Source organism: Sinohyriopsis cumingii, chromosome 5, assembly GCF_028554795.1.
Source record: "Sinohyriopsis cumingii isolate HCF-2022 chromosome 5, ASM2855479v2, whole genome shotgun sequence".
NCBI classification, from domain to species: Eukaryota; Metazoa; Mollusca; class Bivalvia; order Unionida; family Unionidae; genus Sinohyriopsis; species Sinohyriopsis cumingii.
This window is the reverse complement of record NC_142965.1, coordinates 115,165,104-115,186,099: the sequence shown is the minus strand read 5'-3', so window position 1 is coordinate 115,186,099 and position 20,996 is coordinate 115,165,104. Positions and strand designations below refer to the sequence as shown.

The 20,996-nt window shown below is 33.9% G+C and overlaps 1 protein-coding gene across 1 annotated transcript in view; it reads left to right on the top strand.

Annotated features, from left to right (window-relative positions):
• Positions 1 to 18,285, top strand: part of LOC149800024 (interferon-induced very large GTPase 1-like) — a 35,715-nt gene extending 17,430 nt beyond the window's left edge. The window contains exon 2 of the mRNA XM_089959544.1: positions 10,336 to 18,285. Coding sequence (XP_089815670.1) covers positions 11,051 to 16,276 — 5,226 coding nt within the window. The 5' untranslated portion in view covers positions 10,336 to 11,050 and the 3' untranslated portion in view covers positions 16,277 to 18,285. The remainder of the gene's footprint in view (positions 1 to 10,335) is intronic.
• The last annotated feature ends 2,711 nt before the right edge of the window (positions 18,286 to 20,996 follow it).

Sequence of the window (20,996 nt, the reverse complement as noted above, 5' to 3'; positions counted from 1 at the left end):
TTTTCTTTAATCTGCTACAACTATATCCACTTCAAAATTACCATAGTTTGTTAATATTAATATAAGCTATCAGTAAGTCTTTCCATGCCATATATTGGTGCTTCTCTCTCCTTATTGTTTTGACTATCTGATCACAAACTAGGTACCAGAAAAAATCAACAAGTTTTGTAAAACTAAATAAAGAATTTCATTATCAAAATCATAAATGGCAATGTGAGAGGAATTTACAGTATTATGATGTGAATCCAGAATAATCCTGACGAAGTTCTATGAAAGTCTTAAATGAATGAAAAGTTCTGATTAAACTTCATAACCGGAAATGTACTGGTTCACCAAGAATCGTGGCGTTAGCAAGATGGCGTCTTCTAGAACTCCTTGGAATAATTCACAACAGTTACAGAATAAAGTTATAGTCCAAATACTGAGCACTTTCTATATCCATTGTATAGTTCAAGCAAATGTTTTTTCCTCTCGAACAATATATAAATACAACATAACACACGTTTACTGACTTACAAGAACACATGAAATGAGGATGACTCCAAAACCCGAATGAAACTAATTCCTCGGTTTTCTCTTTACATACACCATCGTTTGCTACTATATTTCGCAATAGACCAAGCGTGACGGAACTTACTAGTCATTTTGCGTCGAACTGGAATATTCATGTGACTGGCTGAACCAGTGGCAAGTTACTAAATTCTTTTAGAAACTTTGAAACCCCATCAACCAATGACACATTAAGCCAATGGGTCTTATTGAAATCATTATAAATAATTGTCAACACATACGTAAGCATCTATTTATAGATAATATGTAATACTATGCTCTTGACAGACTCCGGTCACGTATACAAAATTTGACTAAAAATAGTCTGTACAATCTACAACAATGAATGAAAAATGATAAAAATTAGATAGAACTGAGTACCAGGAGTTACCAAAAAATAGAGATACATAACAATTTCAAAACATGACTCAAACATCTTGTACCAAGATATTTTCTAATCTCAAATTGCTAAACACGTATCTGCAAAAATATCCCTAGACTTCCTTTTTTTAACCATATAATCTCGTGAATAATGTACATTATGACGTCGGTTTTAAAAATTAACACGTTACACGGTTTGGGTAATGCATTACTAATAGCGATCTCGCATAATCAAACAAGTAATCACTAAACGTTAAGAATGCTATAAACGGAGACTAAAATTCAGAAGATCTCATATCCTGTGTTAGTTACTTTATTGTCATTATTATTATTATTATTATTATCATTATTATTATTATTATTATTATTATTATTATTATTATTATTATCATTGAGGAAGGGTGATGACACTAATGGATGAATGACAATGGCACCAATTGAAGATATATGATCAACAAATTGAAGAAGTTTAATGACACCTATTGAGGTTTAGTGGCATCAACTGAAAGATATTTGCGAATTGAGCTGATGCGTCTCAGCTCAACATATGCAGTCTTGCATATGTTCATGACATGTTGGTTCAATGTGAGAGTACTCTTAAGAGTAACACCTAGGTTTCCAACTGATTGTGTGAATTTAATGTTGGTGTTGCTGATATTTATTGTTTGAGGCAAAGGATGTGAATGAGAACGTCTTTGTGTTGTGATCAGAATGACCTCAGTTTTAGCATCATTCATCTGCAGCTTGTTACATGTCATCCATGACTTCACATCAGAAATGCACCTCTCTACAGCTTGGATGGTAGCTTCAACTTCAGTTGGGTGGCTAGATTTGTATATTTGGGTGTCATCAGCGTGCAGTTGGTGAGACACTGGATGATGAACAATGAAACTTGAGAGCGACTGAGTGTATAGAATCAAGACAACAGGTCCAAGAACAGACCCTTGTGGAACACCCCAAGATACATCAACTGGGCTGAAGTGTATTCCATTTGCAGATACAATTTGTGTCCTGTTGACCAAGTAGGACTTGAACCACAGTAAGGCTGTATCATGAATGCCAAATACGTGCTGGGGGTGTTGAAGTAATATATCATGGTATATTGTGTCAAATGCTGCAGACAAATCAAGGAGGGTGAGGACTGTAATCTTTCCGCTATCCAGTACAAAGAGAATGTCATTAGCTACTTTTAGAAGAGTAATTTCAGTACTGTGGCAAGGGCGATATGCAGATTGTATATTGCTAAAAAGACTGTTTGAATTCAGATGAGATACAAGCTGCGATAGAGCAACCTTTTCTAAGATTTTTTATATGAATGGGAGATTGGAAACTGGGCGGTAGTTCTTTAAATCGTTATGGTCTAGTGTTGGTTTCTTCAGCAGAGGCTTTACAATGGCAGTTTTGAAAAATGATGGGAATTCCCTTGATGAGAGAGAGGTATTAATAACATCAGTTAGTGAAGGCAATACTGGATCTAAGCACTCAAGCAGCAGTGATGTTGGAATTGGATCAAGTTCACATGACTTTGGTGCACTCTTCATCAGGATTGTACGTACGAAATCCACAGAGACCGGTTCAAATGCATTAGGGTTGCTCTTATAGTTGGTCTTATCTATAGTTATTATTGCGCTGAAAGTTGTCCTTTTTTGCATTTGCGACTCTACTTGACCATTATAAATAAATCAGACATTTGCTCTGGCAAATTCTTCATTTAGCAGTAGTTGTTTATAAATCTGTTCCTTAAGTATAACTAAAGTTTTATTTAATAATATAACATCATTTATTCTAACAATGTCTTCACCTAGGTTTCGAATATCTCACCCTAGCTTCTCGCACACGTGAATTTTTCCCGCTTATCCTTTACGCAAATGAGTGACAGATTATGATGTCCCAACTTTTATCTCGTTCTACACATTTTTTCATCTTTTATTCCTACGTTTCAGGCTAACGTTATGTCCAGCATGAAAGGGAATGTTTGCATTTTTATCGAGAACCCATCAATAAATCAAAACAGGCTGAGAAGGTTCATTTTTCCAATTATTTATAACTGATATACTATCGGCGATGAAGGGTGCTGACTGGTACATTGTCAGAATCCAACTTAGCGTAGTTTCTGCCTAAGAAAGAAAACATTATAAAAGCTAGATCTACTCTTATTGGTAGAGTTGTATTTGTAGATTATTACATTATTCATATCATGTAAAAAGCACGAAAGTAAAATCAGTTCAGGTGTAGACCGGTAACTGTACTGGCGTGTCTATCAAACATGGTTAGTCGGCAAGGGAGACTGCTGCTTAATTTGTGGCTAGAAATGATAATTATAATCCAGATCACGAAATCAATTAATCTTGTGCTTGGCCTTTTGATAAATGCAAACCCTTGTATACGTTAAGTACACTGTGATTATTGTGAATGTACTTGAAGCGTACATTAAACGGAACTTTGACGCTTTAAACTATATTAACAAAACACAAGCTTCCACACCAGTTGAGAAACGTTTCTCTCTTTCTCTCTCTCTCTCTCTCTCTCTCTCTCTCTCGCTCTCTCTCTCTCTCTCTCACACACACACACACATACACACCCACAAACACACATGAAGCAATTTCATATATCAATTTTGTTGGTATATCATATTGTGATCCGTCCATGGCGTTTTAATACACATATATAATAATATTTCAACAGCAATCTGTCGCTTCTATTCTACCTAAATTGGTGCTGAAGTTCCACTGATTAGCGAGTTAAAACAAAACTCGAATAAACCCCGTTTTTTTAAATAGTAAACATGGTGCACATTCACAGCGAAATTTTCTGTGTTCGCCTCTCTCTCTATTTTTTTTTCTCTCTCTCTCTCTGTCTCTCTCTCTCTTTCACGCACACACACGCGCGCGCGCGCACACACACACACACATGCATACGGGATACAATACGAACAATTTTCTGTAGTGACGGAGAAAAAGAATTTGTGTCTGATGAAACCAAGAAATGGAACTTAAACCAAATTATCTACAAGACGCTGTTTGATGTACATTTTCCATGCGATTTAAACACATTATTCAACCCACCTCTGATACTAGGTTGCAGTAGCCTGTCGAGACTACACGGTGCATTTCTCGGCTAGGAGGCACATACATAATATAATATATTTAATGCTTTGTTTTGTGTTTCTCCTATTTTATAAAACCTGTTATTAAGGTTCTAAAGTTCTAAAGACAGATTGGTTAATATCAAAGGGTCCTAAAGCCTCCAGCACCTCTTTATCTTATAGTGTTGTTTGGTAAATCAACAAAATAATCAATCAACAAATAAAGATTGAGATGAACAATAAAAAATGTATTTTTGGTATGTTTCTCCAATCCTCCACCACATCATCTGTATATACTGAGACAATGAAATGGAACGATAGAATAATACGAAATCAAGGTTATGCCTTTATGTATTATCGCTTGCAATTACAACCAAAATATAATGTAATATTAGAATTGATAATTTATCTGTACATAGAGCTATTGTAATAAATAAGTTGTATGAAAATTAATATAACACTTTAACTGAACGTATTGTTAAATACATGGAAGTATTACAGATAGGGCTCGTTTAATTAGAACTATACCTTAGGGCTCGTTTAATTAGAACTATACCTTAGGGTTCGTTTAATTAGAACTATACCTTAGGACTCGTTTTATTAGAACTATACCTTAGGGCACGTTTAATTAGAACTATACCTTAGGGCTCGTTTAATTAGAACTATACCTTAGGGCTCGTTTAATTAGAACTATACCTTAGGGCTCGTTTAATTAGAACTATACCTTAGGGCTCGTTTAATTAGAACTATACCTTAGGGCTCGTTTAATTAGAACTATACCTTAAGAACACGACTATCTTTATAATTAGATTTAACTAGGGAAAATAGAAAATGTTTTATTTATATTAAGATGAACTTTTATTTTTGTTTCAGCTCATGCATTACACTCGTAAAATTACGTGAACAACCAACTTAGAAGAAATTAGCAATCAAATATTATTGAGAACTTTCACAAATCATACACCAACTTCAGCAGGCTTACATGGGACAAAGACACCTTTAAGGTACAACTTGAACGCCGATTCACTGTACCTAGAAAAGAATTTTGTTATTTCAAGATAACAAAGATCATACATAAAATACTTTTCTACTTTTTCAGTTTAAATTGTAAATTTTGTGAAAAAGACCATCGGGCTGAGAATGTGTAAAAAGCTGCTAAGCTTTTTTTTTTATTACATATATAGATAGATAGATATATAAATAGATAGATAGATAGAAAACATGCAGAGAGATAGACAGATAGATATATAGTCAGACATACAGACATGCAGATAGATAGGTAGATAGATAAACTTTGTTGCCTATCCAGACTAGGACTACATTACACTTACATATATCATTTGATTCCCGTTTTATTATGTATTTCTGTAAACAAAGAAATTATAAAGTATCAAAAAGACCCAGGTGGAAATGGTTCTGGTTTTGTAACATGAAAGAAATGCTCCCTAATCGTTTGAAATCTGAAATGAGACTAACTATTGTATTTGTTAGAAACAGTTTAAAGTGTTAGCAATAACAAAGAGCTATTTTAATCTCTCTGTGTTTTTAAAGCATATTTTAGTATGAAGAAAAGAACGTGTCATTATCTAAAACATAGTTCGATTTGAAAACGCTGTTGTACTCCTTTAATGACGTTGCAGTGGCACGTATTTATAATAAGTCCATTTTCAGTACACAGCACGACCCAAATATTGATTAGTTTTTTGCTAGTAATAATATGTTGTTGTATCTTGGTAAGAGTTTGTTCAAGGCCGTATACTAGGCATCAGGGTAGCAGCTATAAAAGTTGGTACACGTGTCTGAAAAATTACACGCATTCTAGAACAGTGACAGGGCTGCATCGCTGGACCTGGGCTTGAAGTTCTGTGAGTAACATTGCAGAATAGTATCATAACATTTTCTATTTTAGACAAAACTGTAAACGTTTTCATGATACGAGCCATGAATAATACAACTGTTTTCTATATAATGAGTGACATAGAAGTGTTGATATTAGACTTATGCATGAATTTACTTTGCTACTTTTCATGTGTTTTCTGAGGTGGTAATAATGACAACAATAACAACAACAAAAACTACAATAATAACACTAATCATGGTAATAATTATAATATTTATAATAATAATACTAATAATACTAATACTACTAATATTAATAATGATAATGATTGTTGTTATTATTATTATTATTATTATTATTACTACTATTATTGTGTATGGAAAATAAAATATGGTACCGTCACGAAACATACCTATTCTAAGATTACCACACGGTTCGCTCTATGTCAATTGTAGATTATCGCTTTGTTTTGTGAATTAATTGTAGATATCGCTTTCGTTTTGGAATCAATTGTAGATTATGACTTTGTTTCGGAATCTCTGTCAGCTTTAATAGCTTTACCCAGTATTTGAGAATTCTATTGTATATTGCTAATGGCACTGGAATTCTACCAAAATCATTATATATGAGTATGATTTTAACCGAATTATATATTTATAAAATGGCCTATGTACAGCAGCAATATCATTTGCTTTGTAAATTCTCGTAATTTCTCCAAAACTTCTGACCATAATTTAAAATTTTGTTATTTTAGTATCAAATATCTGGAATTTAGATTTTGTAGACAGTTTACCAAAACGATTTAATATTCTCTAGAATGTTTCACCATTTCCTTACTTTGTTGTTGTCCAAGTTTTCATATAGACTATTGGTTGTTTCGCTGAAATTTGGTTCATTTCATCATATGTATGAAGCAATTCTGAAAACAACTTGTACCATCCTGTGTGGTATGGCTACTATTGAACGAGGTATTTAGATATTATAAAATCCCAAGAAGTGTTTCGAATTAATCTCTGAAAGTGCCTTTTCAAGACCTTACCATTTCTTTGTTAGGTATTGGTTGCATGCGTGCTTGGGTATGTTTTTGTACATATTTATATGATACTTATATGACACCAAGATAGCTGTCATATGATAATTTCTCAAGGGTTTTAAGTGAATCCGGTGCGAGAGTGTTTGGTGCTTTACAGTTTCGTTGAAAGAAACCCGATCCATTAGTAATATCATATTGAACTACTAAGTGTGCGCTGAACAACAAATACTCTCATAAAAGAATATAAAGCAGTATCGAGTTGATTATTCTCTTTTTGAAATATATTATGAAATGTTTACGATATATATATATATATATATATATATATATATATATATATATATATATATATATATATATATATATATATATATATATATATATATATATATATATTTGTATCTCATTCCTTATGTATCTCTCTCTTTGAGACATACATTCATAAATTTTAGCTGCAAGTGTAATGGTATCAACTAGAGTATATTGATATATTATTGGTTGGTGAGCAGATTCAATCCTGCTACCAACCCTGAAGGTAGCTATACATGCCAAAAGTTATTGATCTTAAACGTACGTAGTATATGATTGTAGTTGCGTTATCTTGTATACATGTAAAGTTTGCAATACCTTTATCATCCCCACCTCTGCCATCTGCAAAAGTCTTCCATATATCTGAAGAAGGAAAACTTCAGTAAATTCTCACCATACTGATTAAACTCTTTTCTATCCTTGTTAGCCCCCCACCCCCACCCCCACCCCCGCCCCCGCCGCCCCAAATCTACATCCTTAATACAGACTTTGTTCTTATAAATGATCGTATTACTATCAGGTATAATAAAAACAAGTTCTGTAGTGTGAAATGTACTGACGTCTTCACAATAATAAAAGCTGGGTTCGGATACATAATTATACAATGGTAAATAGATCTTTCTCTAATTGTATTAAGGATTGTTAAGGTGACATATATACCACACCAAAATCAGGCCTTCCTGTAAGGTTTGTAAATATAGGCACATTTTCAGTTGGGCAATATATTTTGATTTAAGTTAACAGATATTACAATACAGCATTGCTGCCTGTTCTTTTTCATCGGCAGAAATACCTCCAGAAAAACGTTCTGCTCTAAATTCTTTATCTCTAACATTTATGACGCTCGAGAAACCAATTAGGTCAATTCTATCACGAGCCCATGGTTCGATCAGAAACAAAATTATCATAATCAGGCATGATACTGATCAAGCCATAAAAATAAATAATAGATCAACATGAACAATAATATACAACAGAACTACCAAAAGATTTATTTCAAGTAATGTGCATGTATGTCACTGCTGTTCTTAACGAGGTATTAATTGATGATCGTCATTTGTTGTGATGTTAATGCTGCTGCTGATACAATAATAATAATAATAATAATAATAATAATAATAACAATAATGAATAATAAATTAAGGTAGCATAAGAAGCTTTAGAATATATTTGTTGCAAATTTGCTGGTCTTAAAACAAATTTTATCTTGTTTACTACTTAAAATATTTCACCATTCTCAATTAATTCTGCCCTTTAGTTCTTCGTGATCAAGAATGTTCCTGCAAGTCCAAACTTGTCTGCATGATCTTTTAATGATTAAATTTGCTTATTAATGTTGACAATATTAATTTTAGTATGGATTTGATATTGTTTCCAACAATTATACAAAATTGGCGGATTTATGTTCAAATTAGTAATTTACCACAGGGTTGAAAATAGCTTATCCTCTAAATTTTCAGTCCTAACATAAAGAAATTGGCCTCATGTTAGCCCGTATATTATGAAAAACGTAGATTTCACGCAAATGCATTATTTTTTTTTGACTTATTAAGCTGATAATGTTTAATAATTCCTTAATATTAGAAACATATTGTCAAACTGTGACTAGAGTTGTCTTATACCAATGAATTACACCTTTAACAGTATATCCTTATATGAAGGGTTGGTGTTTCTCTTTTTATATGCTTTCATATAGATCTGATAGCTTGTTTTCTTATGCGCCTTAAACCATAGCTACTTGGCCATTCGTAAAACAATATGATGTGGAATAACTATTTCTACCTGTTCGGACAGAGCAATTTGGATGATGTGAAACTATTAAATAAGAAAATAAAATAATATACATTTTTGTTAAAGCTAAGCATATTGAAAGAAGAAACCCCTTATTTTTCTTTCGTCATAACCATATCAAAAAGCGGGAAACGTAAGTTTTCCATTTCCCAACAAATTAGGGGTTTGGGTATTTATTGTATTCAAAACAAATCAATCCGCTCTTGTTTTGGGTTTAACGCCATTTCTCAGCGCATGATAGAATATGCGTGGCGGCCAGTATGACTGGTGAGAAAGAACCCAGCAACAAATGTTCCCATAATAACTAACAGTTTATTTTGTTAACATTAAGAATATTCTAGACGGTGTTTTCCATTACGAAATGTTTTTTTTTTTAAAAAATTGAAAATGCTAATTGTGACCTGAGGTCAAGTAGAAGACTATACAAGCTTGTTACTGGAGAAAAGTATTATTTCGTGCTTAAGATCTAAAAGAATCAATTTGTATTATTGTTGTGTTTAGTTTTCATTTGGGCTGGAATTTATTTCTTCAGATTATTTAAGTCAGTGATTATCTTCTCTGGAAATACAGAGTACTCATAAAAATAATATTCTTGGACAGATGCATTATTTGGGATATATAGTGAATTCAAACCTGGAATTATATTAATGTCTTTCAACAAAAGACCGTTGGCTCATGAGCATTATACAGGTTATCACAGACACATCAACACTTCAGCTTTGGATTTAGTTTTTATTTCTACTAAAGTTTATTCAGAACTTTTAATTATTTGGACTTCTGTCTGTAATTCTATGAATATTTTGCAATTTAACTAACAATATCGTATGTTCTCTCTTTTATTATCACTTTGTATCCAGGGAAATAAATGTTTGTTGAATTTTAAAAAGCTTGTTGCTTTTCACTCTTTTCTGTTATTTATTTTAAGAGCATAGACTCGTAACTATATTAGAAGTTGCAGTTGTTTACACGACACTCAATGGTTCTTCGCTGCTGCTGGGTCACCTACACTTGAAAGAGCAATGCAAGAAATATAGATTAAGAGCACCAGGCATAAAACATGTAAAAAACGCCAATAATGAATCTAGTTGTTCGTCTCATTTTTTTCTGCGTATTGATAACTCTAAAGGTAATGACAAAATAATATAGAGTGTGTTTTAATCACGCTTTAATAAGTGGTAAATCTATAGGAATAACGATATATATGTACATTCAACGATGTAAAAAAAATTCTCCACGTTGTAAACCTAAATTTGTCTACTTTAACGGTGTATTCTGAATGCATTCAATATTAAGTATATAAGTTAGATCGCTTTCTACAACTGATGCCAAGAATTTATGTTCTTTTAGGAAGACGATTGCGGCACACTCAGTTACACTGCCAGGCTCCACAAGAACTTCAAATGAAAAACAGAACTTTAATCTCAATGAAATAATTCCGAGGAAAGAAGTACAGAAGATTTGATGGCATTATTCAATCACGAATTAAAGGAGCTGCGACAATTAATGAACGACACACTGAGAGCGAGCGTAACCTAACAGCAACATTATATTGTATTTATATCAATCGAAAAATGGTCGTTCATCGTCTTTATAACTGCTCTGAGAATGATAGAATACAGACTTTCGCTTAAGAATGGTAACTCTCATAGCCCGGAACCGGAAGAAGCATTTGAATTATGAAAATGTGAGGACTTCATTCTGCTTCATTTATTCAGGAAAAGAAAACTATCTAATTCACGCGTTTCGTTTGTTGCCTTTTGTTTAGTATGATTTGGTTTGATTGCAACGATGTTCTGGCTTTTCGGTTTTGTATTGTCCATTGTTTGGAAGGGGGAGTGGTCCTTTCTAATATTAAGGCGTAGACATGTATTATAAGGGAAGCTAAACCTGAGTTCATGAAAATGCATACATTGATTACATCGCCTTAATATATATCATGCCAATACCTTGAGTTACCAATTCAAGCTTATGCTAAATAGTTTATCGCTCACAACGTTAATACGTTTCTTACTTTTTCTCACAAAGAATACCAAACTGTAATCTCTTAGAACATAATATCGAGATGATGATCGTCATCTTATTAAGTCTATTTTTGGGGTTTTTAGTGTTCATTACATTACTCAGATTTGGAAGGGGTGTTGAAAGTTCAGATGAGTATAACCAACACATGCCCTACAAAGATACAATGGACAGAAATGATTCAGCTCGAACAGAGAAATGTGACAGTCAGTGGAATCGGAACCAAAAACGTTCCATCACTCAAAATATATCACTGAAACAAAAATTACTAAATCAGATTAAGCAGGCCCATGAAGACCAAAGATCTGTAAATGGAAAGGTACAAGATGACGATCGGTCAGAGTATGATAAAAGTAGTCCAAGAAATCATAATAATATTGGAAACGAAAGACTGACCGAAAAAGAGATAGATTTGAGTTTACATGTAAATGAGCAAACATTGATGACCGAGACTTCAAAAACAAAAAGAGAAAGTACAGCAATTAAGACAGATGTGGACCTTGACTTCAGCGCTACAGAAAATAAACTATTAATGATCCTTAAAGTTTTGAATTTGACAGACAAATACCCTGGACGCTTATCTCGAGATGACATGTACCAAATAACAAAATGTTCTCTGTGCGATGAGCTGCCAAAATGTCAGGACGAATTAGCGAGCTACTTTTTGCATACCATTGCGAGGTACGATTACAGGGCAAGGGAGTTCCCTATCTTAAGAAGTGAAGATAAAGAGCCGTCCACGTTTCGAACTGATCGAAAATATAGTTTGAGACAAAAGATAAATAGAAGAGCGGAACGAAAGAGAGAATTAGACCTCAATCCTATGGACATCGTAATTGCTGTATTTCTATGCTGCGATGATCTGTGCAAACAAGACCTTGTGTCTCATATGTGGAACTGTCGATTATCCATTCCCTTCATTATTCAAGAACAGGCACCTCCAGTCCGGCCAACATGTTTTCTATGGCCATTGCAAAATCTTGTGATGACGTGGGAAACAAAACATGATGGAAACATCTTTGTGAGAGAGGGTCGTCTTGTCAAGGAATTCTTCAGTAGCGTCGCCTTCATTCGTGTAGGTAACATTGAATTATCCAAGTCAGCTTTGATAAATAGTGTGATCAGTGTGACTGAGAAGACGCATTCTATTTTCTTTCACAGAGACTCTCCTAAATCCACAAAGCATCGATATCTAGTTGATGGCCTGATAGACATTAGCTGGTACATTCCCTTGCCGAAATTGGATGGAAAAAATGATAATCATTTCAAAGATGCGGTAATGTTTCTCAACTTGCATGGAGATGCATATCGGTTTGAAAGTCACCTTGCAGTGTTATCAAAACTTGCAAATATCATAACAGTCTTGACTACAGTGCAGTATCTTGATAGATGTAGACATGTTATACAGTACTGTCTCGACATGGGAAACACAGTGCTCGTAATACTAACTGACAAACAGATCCAAGATGACGATGAAGCTGTTATTGACAATTTTGCGGACAATCTCAGAGCGGCAGATAATCAAGTGGAGTATTTGGAGGTTGTTGACAAACAAAGAGCGGAATTTGTACAAGAGACAAGATCTCTACTAATGAAACTGGTTGAGGGAAAACGTGTATGTCTAGAAAAAGCCTGTTCTTCCGACATAAACGTCAAGGTCGATGCTAAAACTGATATTTTTCTACAAACAAAGAAAAAGGCTCTTGCTATGTCCACACTATTACAGAAAACCCCGTATAAAGATAGAAAGGCTTCATTTCTTCCCCTTCAATGTGATCCCTGGATCAAGTGGGCTACTGCTGATAAAGAAAGATTAAGAGCAACGCTCAAACAAAATAATGAAGATCATCAGATTTATGTGGCGGAAAGAGTAAACACTATGAAAAGGTGTCGAGCACAACAGCTAGAAATTCTTAAAAGAAGAGACAAAAGAAGCTTGGTTGATATGTTTCTGGACTCTGTGAGCAGATCAAGCGAGAGAAAATTATTCCTCAGATGGTTAAAATTTGAAATTGATGATTTATCCAGAGAGGATCTAAGCCAAGTATATGAAACTTACCATAATATTATGCAGGAATTTATAATGGCTGAGAACGCTGGAAAAGAGAAGCTAAAACGTAGACTGATAGACTTAGAAAAGGAACTAGCTTTACGCACCTTTGGTTTAGAGAATATCATGAGAGAGATTGGTCAAATATACGAAGCTTTGCATGTTGAGCGATTTCGACATTTGCTTTTGAAGCACAATTTGCCGGAACTTGCGGCTGAAATTCTACTGGACGGATATCCGCTAGAGTTTTTTGATGGCTCTGCAAATGCCGTTCCAATTCAGTGGGTTACAGATGTACTCAGAAATCTCGATAATATCCTTGAGAGGAAGCACAAAAGAGCCGTGAGAATGAAAGTAATAACAGCTATAGGAATAGAGAGCTCATTGAAATCTCTTATGTTAAACGCTTTGTTTGGATGCCAAAACGCCGTAAGTGCCGGTAGATGTACACGCGGTGCATATTGCCATCTAATTAAAGTTGAGGAGACATACAGTAAAACATTAGGAATAGATTATGTCTTAGCAGTAGACACTGAAGGGTTGCGAGCACCAGAACACTCAGCAAGTGGACAGATGGTCCTTCACGAAAATGAACTTTTTACTTTTGTTATTGGTCTTGGAGACTTGACTATTCTGAACGTGATGGGAGCAAATACCACTTATCTTAATGATCTTTTTCCACCATCAGTGCATGCATTTTTGAGAATGGAAATGACAACACGATTCAGGCCAAAATGCATAATTGTTCATCATAATGTCAAAAAGGACGATAAACAAACACTTCTACAACAAGGAAGAATATTGGAAGATTCTTTGGATAAGATGACAAAATTGGCCTGCAAGGCTGAGAAAACGAACCTCAAATCGTTCAAAGATATTATTGAATTTGACGTTAGTAAGGACGTATATTACCTGCCAGATCTCTTCGAGGAAAGTCAGCCTATGGCACCAATTAATACAAGGTATAGTGATGAGCTGAACCTACTAAAGCGAAATCTGGTCAAGAAAACATTAGGAAAACCAAGCAATACACTCTCTTCTTTCATCAATCATTTGCAAAAGCTATGGTCTGCTATTAAGCAGGATGATTTCGTCCCTCTGTTCCGCAACACAATTGAGACCGAGGTTATGGCCAAACTCGAGGAATACTGGTGCGAAGCAAATTGGAAATTAAGGCAACCAGTCCTTAATATTATGTCGACAGGCTACATACTGATACAAAACACCGAGAATATAAATGAGCTCGAAAGGATTGTCAAAACGCTTCAAATTAAGGTGAGAGAAACAATTGCAAACGCACGCTTAAGGCAGAGAGAAGACTTTTCTGCCCTCATAAGCGAAGCTGACACATTATTTAGTGAGACAATGAAGAAATGGTCAGTTACTATGGATAAACGTTTCGACGATTTGAGCAACGAGTTGCACAGAGAAACAAAAGACAAATTTAGAGAGTTTAAACGAGATCAAAGACGAAAATTTTCCCTAACAGATGCGAAGTTAAAATATAATGCTACTTTGAGAAGAAACATAGAACAATTGGTCCAGTCAGTGAAATTATCGGAATTTAGTACCATAACAGAAGCTGAACAATTTATTCTTTTTGACGGTCATTGGATCGTTTGGAAGTCAAATATTTTAGAAGGAGCCACAGCTCGTCCGGCACACATATGCATAGAGGATGATGCATTTGATGCTCTTTCCAGGGCATTTTCATCAGGAACAAATGCCTTGAAGCATTGGGTGCGAGTAAAAAGTCTGTCAAGGTACGATCTTGATGATTTTAAATGGGATTCCATGCTAACAAAGGTTCAATGTTGGACAGTTAAGATTGGTTTGTCGCGAAAGAAACAAATTAAAGACTTAGCCAAATCACTATTTCGCCGAGTAAAAGCCACACTTGAATCTAGAGAAGGTTTCCTTCGACCATATTCGCAGCATGATATTGAACAGGTTGTACAGGATATCAAAGAACACTTCCAAGAAAATAGGAAACTTATCCTGTTGAAGCCAAACCAGGAAGTCTACTTAGCAGTACTTGTATGTGGACATGCTATTAAACGTTTGCAGAGAATTCATGAAAAGTGTGAGATTCAAAACAGTCTCGGAAATTTGTTAGAAAAAGAGAAGATGCACTACCTAAGGATATTCATGAGTCTTTGCAACAATGATGAGACAGTAAACATTTTAGCGGTTCAATGTCGAGAAATTCTGAGAAAAGGGATTTTACACAGGATATCACATACTCTCCCTGACACGATAGAGAAAGACTTGAGACGCGGGTTATTTATACCGACAACAAAAGCCATGGCTATATATGACCTCATGATAAATTTGGCTAGAGACGCATGTTATGAAAATTTTGAACTTTTCATCAGAGACCCACTCCTTAGTATAACTCATTACATTTGTACACGCATCGAAAAATATGTCGAACAAACGGAAAACCCACTTCAAGATAAATTTGTTATCACGCTTAATGCAATAGAGGATAGCCTATGGCAAGCTTTACAAAAAAGTGTTGTGACTGGGAGATCGGATTTTAACATTTGGCTCAAAACCTTTCGCAGCGAAACAAGAGAACTTATTGTTCTCGAAAACATTGATATACTTCATGAATTAAGAGAAAATGGAGCATTCGACCTAAATATATTTTTCGAACGTCTGTCGCACTGCTTGAAAAGTGCGTCAGAAGAGATACAAAGTGAAATGTGTTCATACCTAAAAGAAAACCACGAGTTAATCAAGAACGAAATTACGAAAAGAATTTTGAAATACATTATAGGGTGCACAAATAGTTGTCCATTCTGTGGAGCGATCTGTATGGTAGCCCACGCTGGTCATAATGAAGAGCATTACACAACGCTTCACAGGCCGCAGGGATGTAACGGAGGGCATTATGAAGGGACTAAGATCCTTGTTACGAGCACGTGTCCTGAATCTGTGTCATCGTCAGATATGCAATTTGTATATTATAAAAATGGCGTTGAAAAATCGTGTTATTGTGAGGATTACAAAACTGTTTATCCAGAGTGGAAAATAACGGCAGATGCAACTGGAGATGAAACAAGTTTCTGGAACTTTTTTTTTGCAAAATACGCAGAACAAATTGCAGCTGACGGCTTAAATGTTCCTGTTATACCTCTGTCCTGGAAGGAACTTGATTGTAAAACTGAAATAAAAAAGTTAGAAGAGAAGCTGAAGAAATATGGTACGATGTAAATTACTCTGCAAATTGTATCATATAATGAACTTGACATACCTATTCGTGGTTTCAAATAAATTAAAATTTCCGGGTTAAGTTCAACATCCTATGTAAAGAAAAGAATGATGTAAAGAAATGTGCATTCCATGTAGGCCTCTGTAGAAGCGATATTCCTAACCCAAGTAAGCTATGGATATTCTTTGTTCAGATAACAGTGACAGGTAATGTTCAACGCTCTTGTAAGTACATCACAATTATGCCTTGTTATCGGGTAATGTATTGCCTATGTTCTTTGTATTATTTTATCACATTTCAAAGGACTTACAGTTTGTATATTTTGTAAATAGATTTTTAAAAATGTACTAGAATCAAGTAAATTTATGGATATATATGGCAAGATATAGAAACATTGGCTTATGTTAAAAAACATATTAAGAATATTTAAACCTAACTGGCCGCATCTTCTCGTAAAGTAAGAAGTCGGTAAGGCTTCCATTCCAGAATTATAACAAACATAAATTATTCAACATATAAATATTAAAAATGACAATATATATATATATATATATATATATATATATATATATATATATATATATATATATATATATATATATATATGCTGCAGTTTTCCCATTTGCATCTTCTTTTCAGTTGTTCGGCCAAAACTGTAACTTATATATTATCCTTGAAAACGAAAATCAGCTACCTTGGAGACTGGATACACCATCAAATATCGTTTCATTAGAAACTGACTAATCGACTTTTCTGAGGTTCAATTTTTATTAAGCAGTAGATAATCTGCAATTGAGTTGCATTTTTTGATGAAACATGGTTGAAGAGGCTATTAGTTCGTCAATACAATGTTGTATTATGGTACGCCTTTTCATCTCCCGATCAGTGTGCATCAGTCCCATGGTATAATACGTCGTCATTGTTTCAAAGCATACATGTGCTTTGTTACATTTTTATACTTAAAATCTTCATGTTTCCGATTGTTTAAATATAGAGAAACAATGCTGATTTTAAATGAGATATTGCATAAACATTCTACGCATTCAAGACTGTTTGTAGTATATTTTATGTATGAAATGTAATTTTAATTATGTCCAATTGTTTGAACGCCGTCAATTGTCTAATGACTATTTAATGTGATATGACGTCTGATATCAGATTATAGCAGTATTAATATTAACAAAACTTCATGAACCATACATTATATTTCAAAAATCATTTATGTGCATTATATATTGCTGGTATATTTGTGAACATCAAACTCTTTTCAAAATCATACTAAATATTGCCTTTGGTTTATTTTGTTCATCAAAAGGGCTATTTGCTTGTCTTCAGTGACGTCTTTTCTCTCCATGATGTAGTAAGATCCATGCCTCAGCAAACAATATTTCATCTGAAATTATCTTTTTTTTAAAACCTGATGTAAAATTTCCATCATACGAAGTACTGCGTTTTAAAGTTCCCTTAAATCTCTATCCATGAATCAAAGTCCTTATCCATGTGCGTTCTATTGCCGTTACGAAGTATTGTAGTTTTGTTTATGAGTTACACTTTATGAGAAGTACGAAGTTTATAATTCCTGTATATATTTAATCCGTAATCATGAATCAGAGTCCATATTCGTTCCTGTTTTATTGCCATGGTATTGCAGATTTGCTTTATGGGTTATACTTCCTAAGAAGTAACAGTTGATTCACTCTCGCCTCGTGGTCTGGCCTTCCCGCGCAATTTACTCCCTTGCCTCTTCCTGATATTACTCCTTTTCAAGTGACAACATATTGAAACAGACCTCTCAATGACAAGACTTTCCGTAATGTAAAGATTTTGACCTACGGTGAGGTATTTATACACAGATGATGCCGCAATACGTCGTCTGTGCCCTGGAAGTATTCGGTTCTTCCCATAGAAAGCACTTCACACGTGTGGCATAGAATGATGCGAATGATGCGAACTCACTATTTCGAATCTTTGTACATTATGCATAAATCACCTTCGGGTATCGTTGTTCACCAAGAAAACGAAACCCCAGTACATGTATTTAATAAATAAAAGGCTCATTAAATGGTACCTTTTGCAATTAGTATATATATATATATATATATATATATATATATATATATATATATATATATATATATATATATATCCTAATTGCAAAACGTACCATTTCATGAGCCTTTGAAGAAGTTTAAATATATGAGTGATGGTGTTTGATCTGTCACTCACGATATGCAGATCTGAACATTATGTGTCTATTTAAAAGAAAATATTTGAACATAATTAACTGCATGGATATGAGTGGGTATCAAAATGAAACCACACTGAATGCATATAATTAAACAAACTTCATCCCTGAATGATCAGAATATACACTGATATTTATATCATTAATAAATGCAAAAAAAAAGGTGACTATCATGTATTTACAGACACGACGAGAATATATAAATCATACACCATACGCGTATAAACTGTCAAAGAATGATCATGATTAACAGTTTTTGTCAGACGTTATTAGAAGTTAAGTACAAATATTGTTGTCTTATGTTTCAGCATTTAGCATAATAAATCTTATTTGTAACAGTGATTGCTAGGTAAGGACATAGCTTGAAGCAGTTGTAACCGTGATCAACGTTATAATCAGCACGATACATCTTTGAATGTGGAAGTGAATGTGGGGGATGATGTAAAATAACGAACTTAAGATTATTTTACTAAGCTTGGTATGAACGATTATACTAACAGAATGAAAGCTGTAGCATAAAGTATCATCATATCTTAAATACAAATTAGGTTACCATTATTCATCTTGTCATATCATGGTACAAAAGCATAGAAATGACATGCATCGCAAAATGAGATGCAAAAAAGCAATGTCATAGCTTCGTGAAATAGATACATTATGTTCAGGTCAGATGGTAAGTCAACAACCTTACACATTGACGATTAGCATTGCTCTTACATGTACTGTTCACTTATGATGTGGACATGTGAATAGTATACAATACCTGAAATTGACATGATCATGTTATGTTGCATAATGGACAAAAGATTATGAAATGTTCTTGCTTAATTTAGCTCTGCTATATACCATCAAGGCTTATCCCCCCACCCCCATCTTTGCCATTATACCATTTATTTCAATATTATGACTAAAAGAAGCGCATTAAAAAATATAGATTGATATTATTTCTCATTACTTTGTGTACCTATATCCCAGTGTTGTAATTACAAATAGGGAAAATATATTTATTCAAGTGCGGATAGTAACAACAATTGACCTATGTCACAACAAATATTTTTTTTTACAAACCTCGATCATTGTAATGGAAAATTACCCCAAATTGCAAACAAATTTGTTTTTAGACCCTTATAAGGTTGTAAGCAAGACTGTGTCTTGAAGAACTCAAACCAAAAAAACTAACACTATAACTCATCACTGTACCTAGCCGAAAAGCAAGTACGCACAATATCTTCAATGAATGGCAAGGTCAGCTACACAATATAAATGTAATATACATAACACTACGCTCAGGTAGTCAACATGAGCATTATATACCATGTGAAAATATACCTGATCACATGATCAGCATGGAATAATTTATCCTGGCATTTACGAACGAAAATAGTATATTTTGCAGTAACTATTGACAATATCATACATAAATTGTCTAAGTTGTAATACAACGATTTTCCTTTGCAATAAAATTAATACAGAAGTCTCCACGCAAATTAGCTGGACCTGAATTACCAAAATACGTAGTTGATCAGGAATTTGTTATTATCCAACATCCAGACGTAGATGGTACTATTAAACGCTTGGAAAATATGTGATCCGCATTTAGTAGCAATCACACGCTGAAACGATGCAAGGTTAGGTTAGGAAAGTTGAATTATCTTGACGTATCATCTACCAATGAAAGCGGCGTGAAGTGTTTTTCAATTTAATTTACCAACATATATCAGTTAGTGGAAAAAATCAATATTTTAATTGCGAGACCCCACACTAATATTATGTACACACAGGCTAACGTTATTTGGCTGTTAGGACCAAAGTTATGATTAGACTTATGAGGAGAAATATAAGCTACCTTCTATTTTATATCAATTTTGCTCTTGCTAAGATCACCAAATTGAAAACACATCCCCAGCATTATTGTTTGAATTGTTGAATATTGAAGATTCAATGGAGAACCCACTCAAAAAGTTGCCTACGTTCACGTACATTAATATATCTACACCAATGTACAAAAGAAAAGTATGGTCTGATAATGAGGTGAATTGATAATTTGTTACACTGTATTGAAGACGAGCATCATGCACTTAAAACTAGGAAAAAAAACATTTTCATCGTTTAATACGGAATATGTAACCACGATGTATGTTAAACTATAAAAAAAACTTGTACTAGTCTGAGTGTAATCTTTTAATAAACGTTCAGATTTAAAAAAATAAATTTTTCCTAAATGAAAGAATCACAAGTATATAATGTAACAACCCAAATTTACCTCATATTATTATTTTAAAAAGCGCAATATACCGTAAAGTAGCAAACGCCTAAAAAAGGACTTCTAGCTAAAACTTCCGAAATGCAGCATTTGGGTAGTAATTTTGATTAAACAGAATATGAGATGTTCTCTAAACCTTTGCAATACTTCATAAAAGTTCAATAATTTACAACGTAGAATGTAGCTATTATTGCATATATTTTTATAACAAATT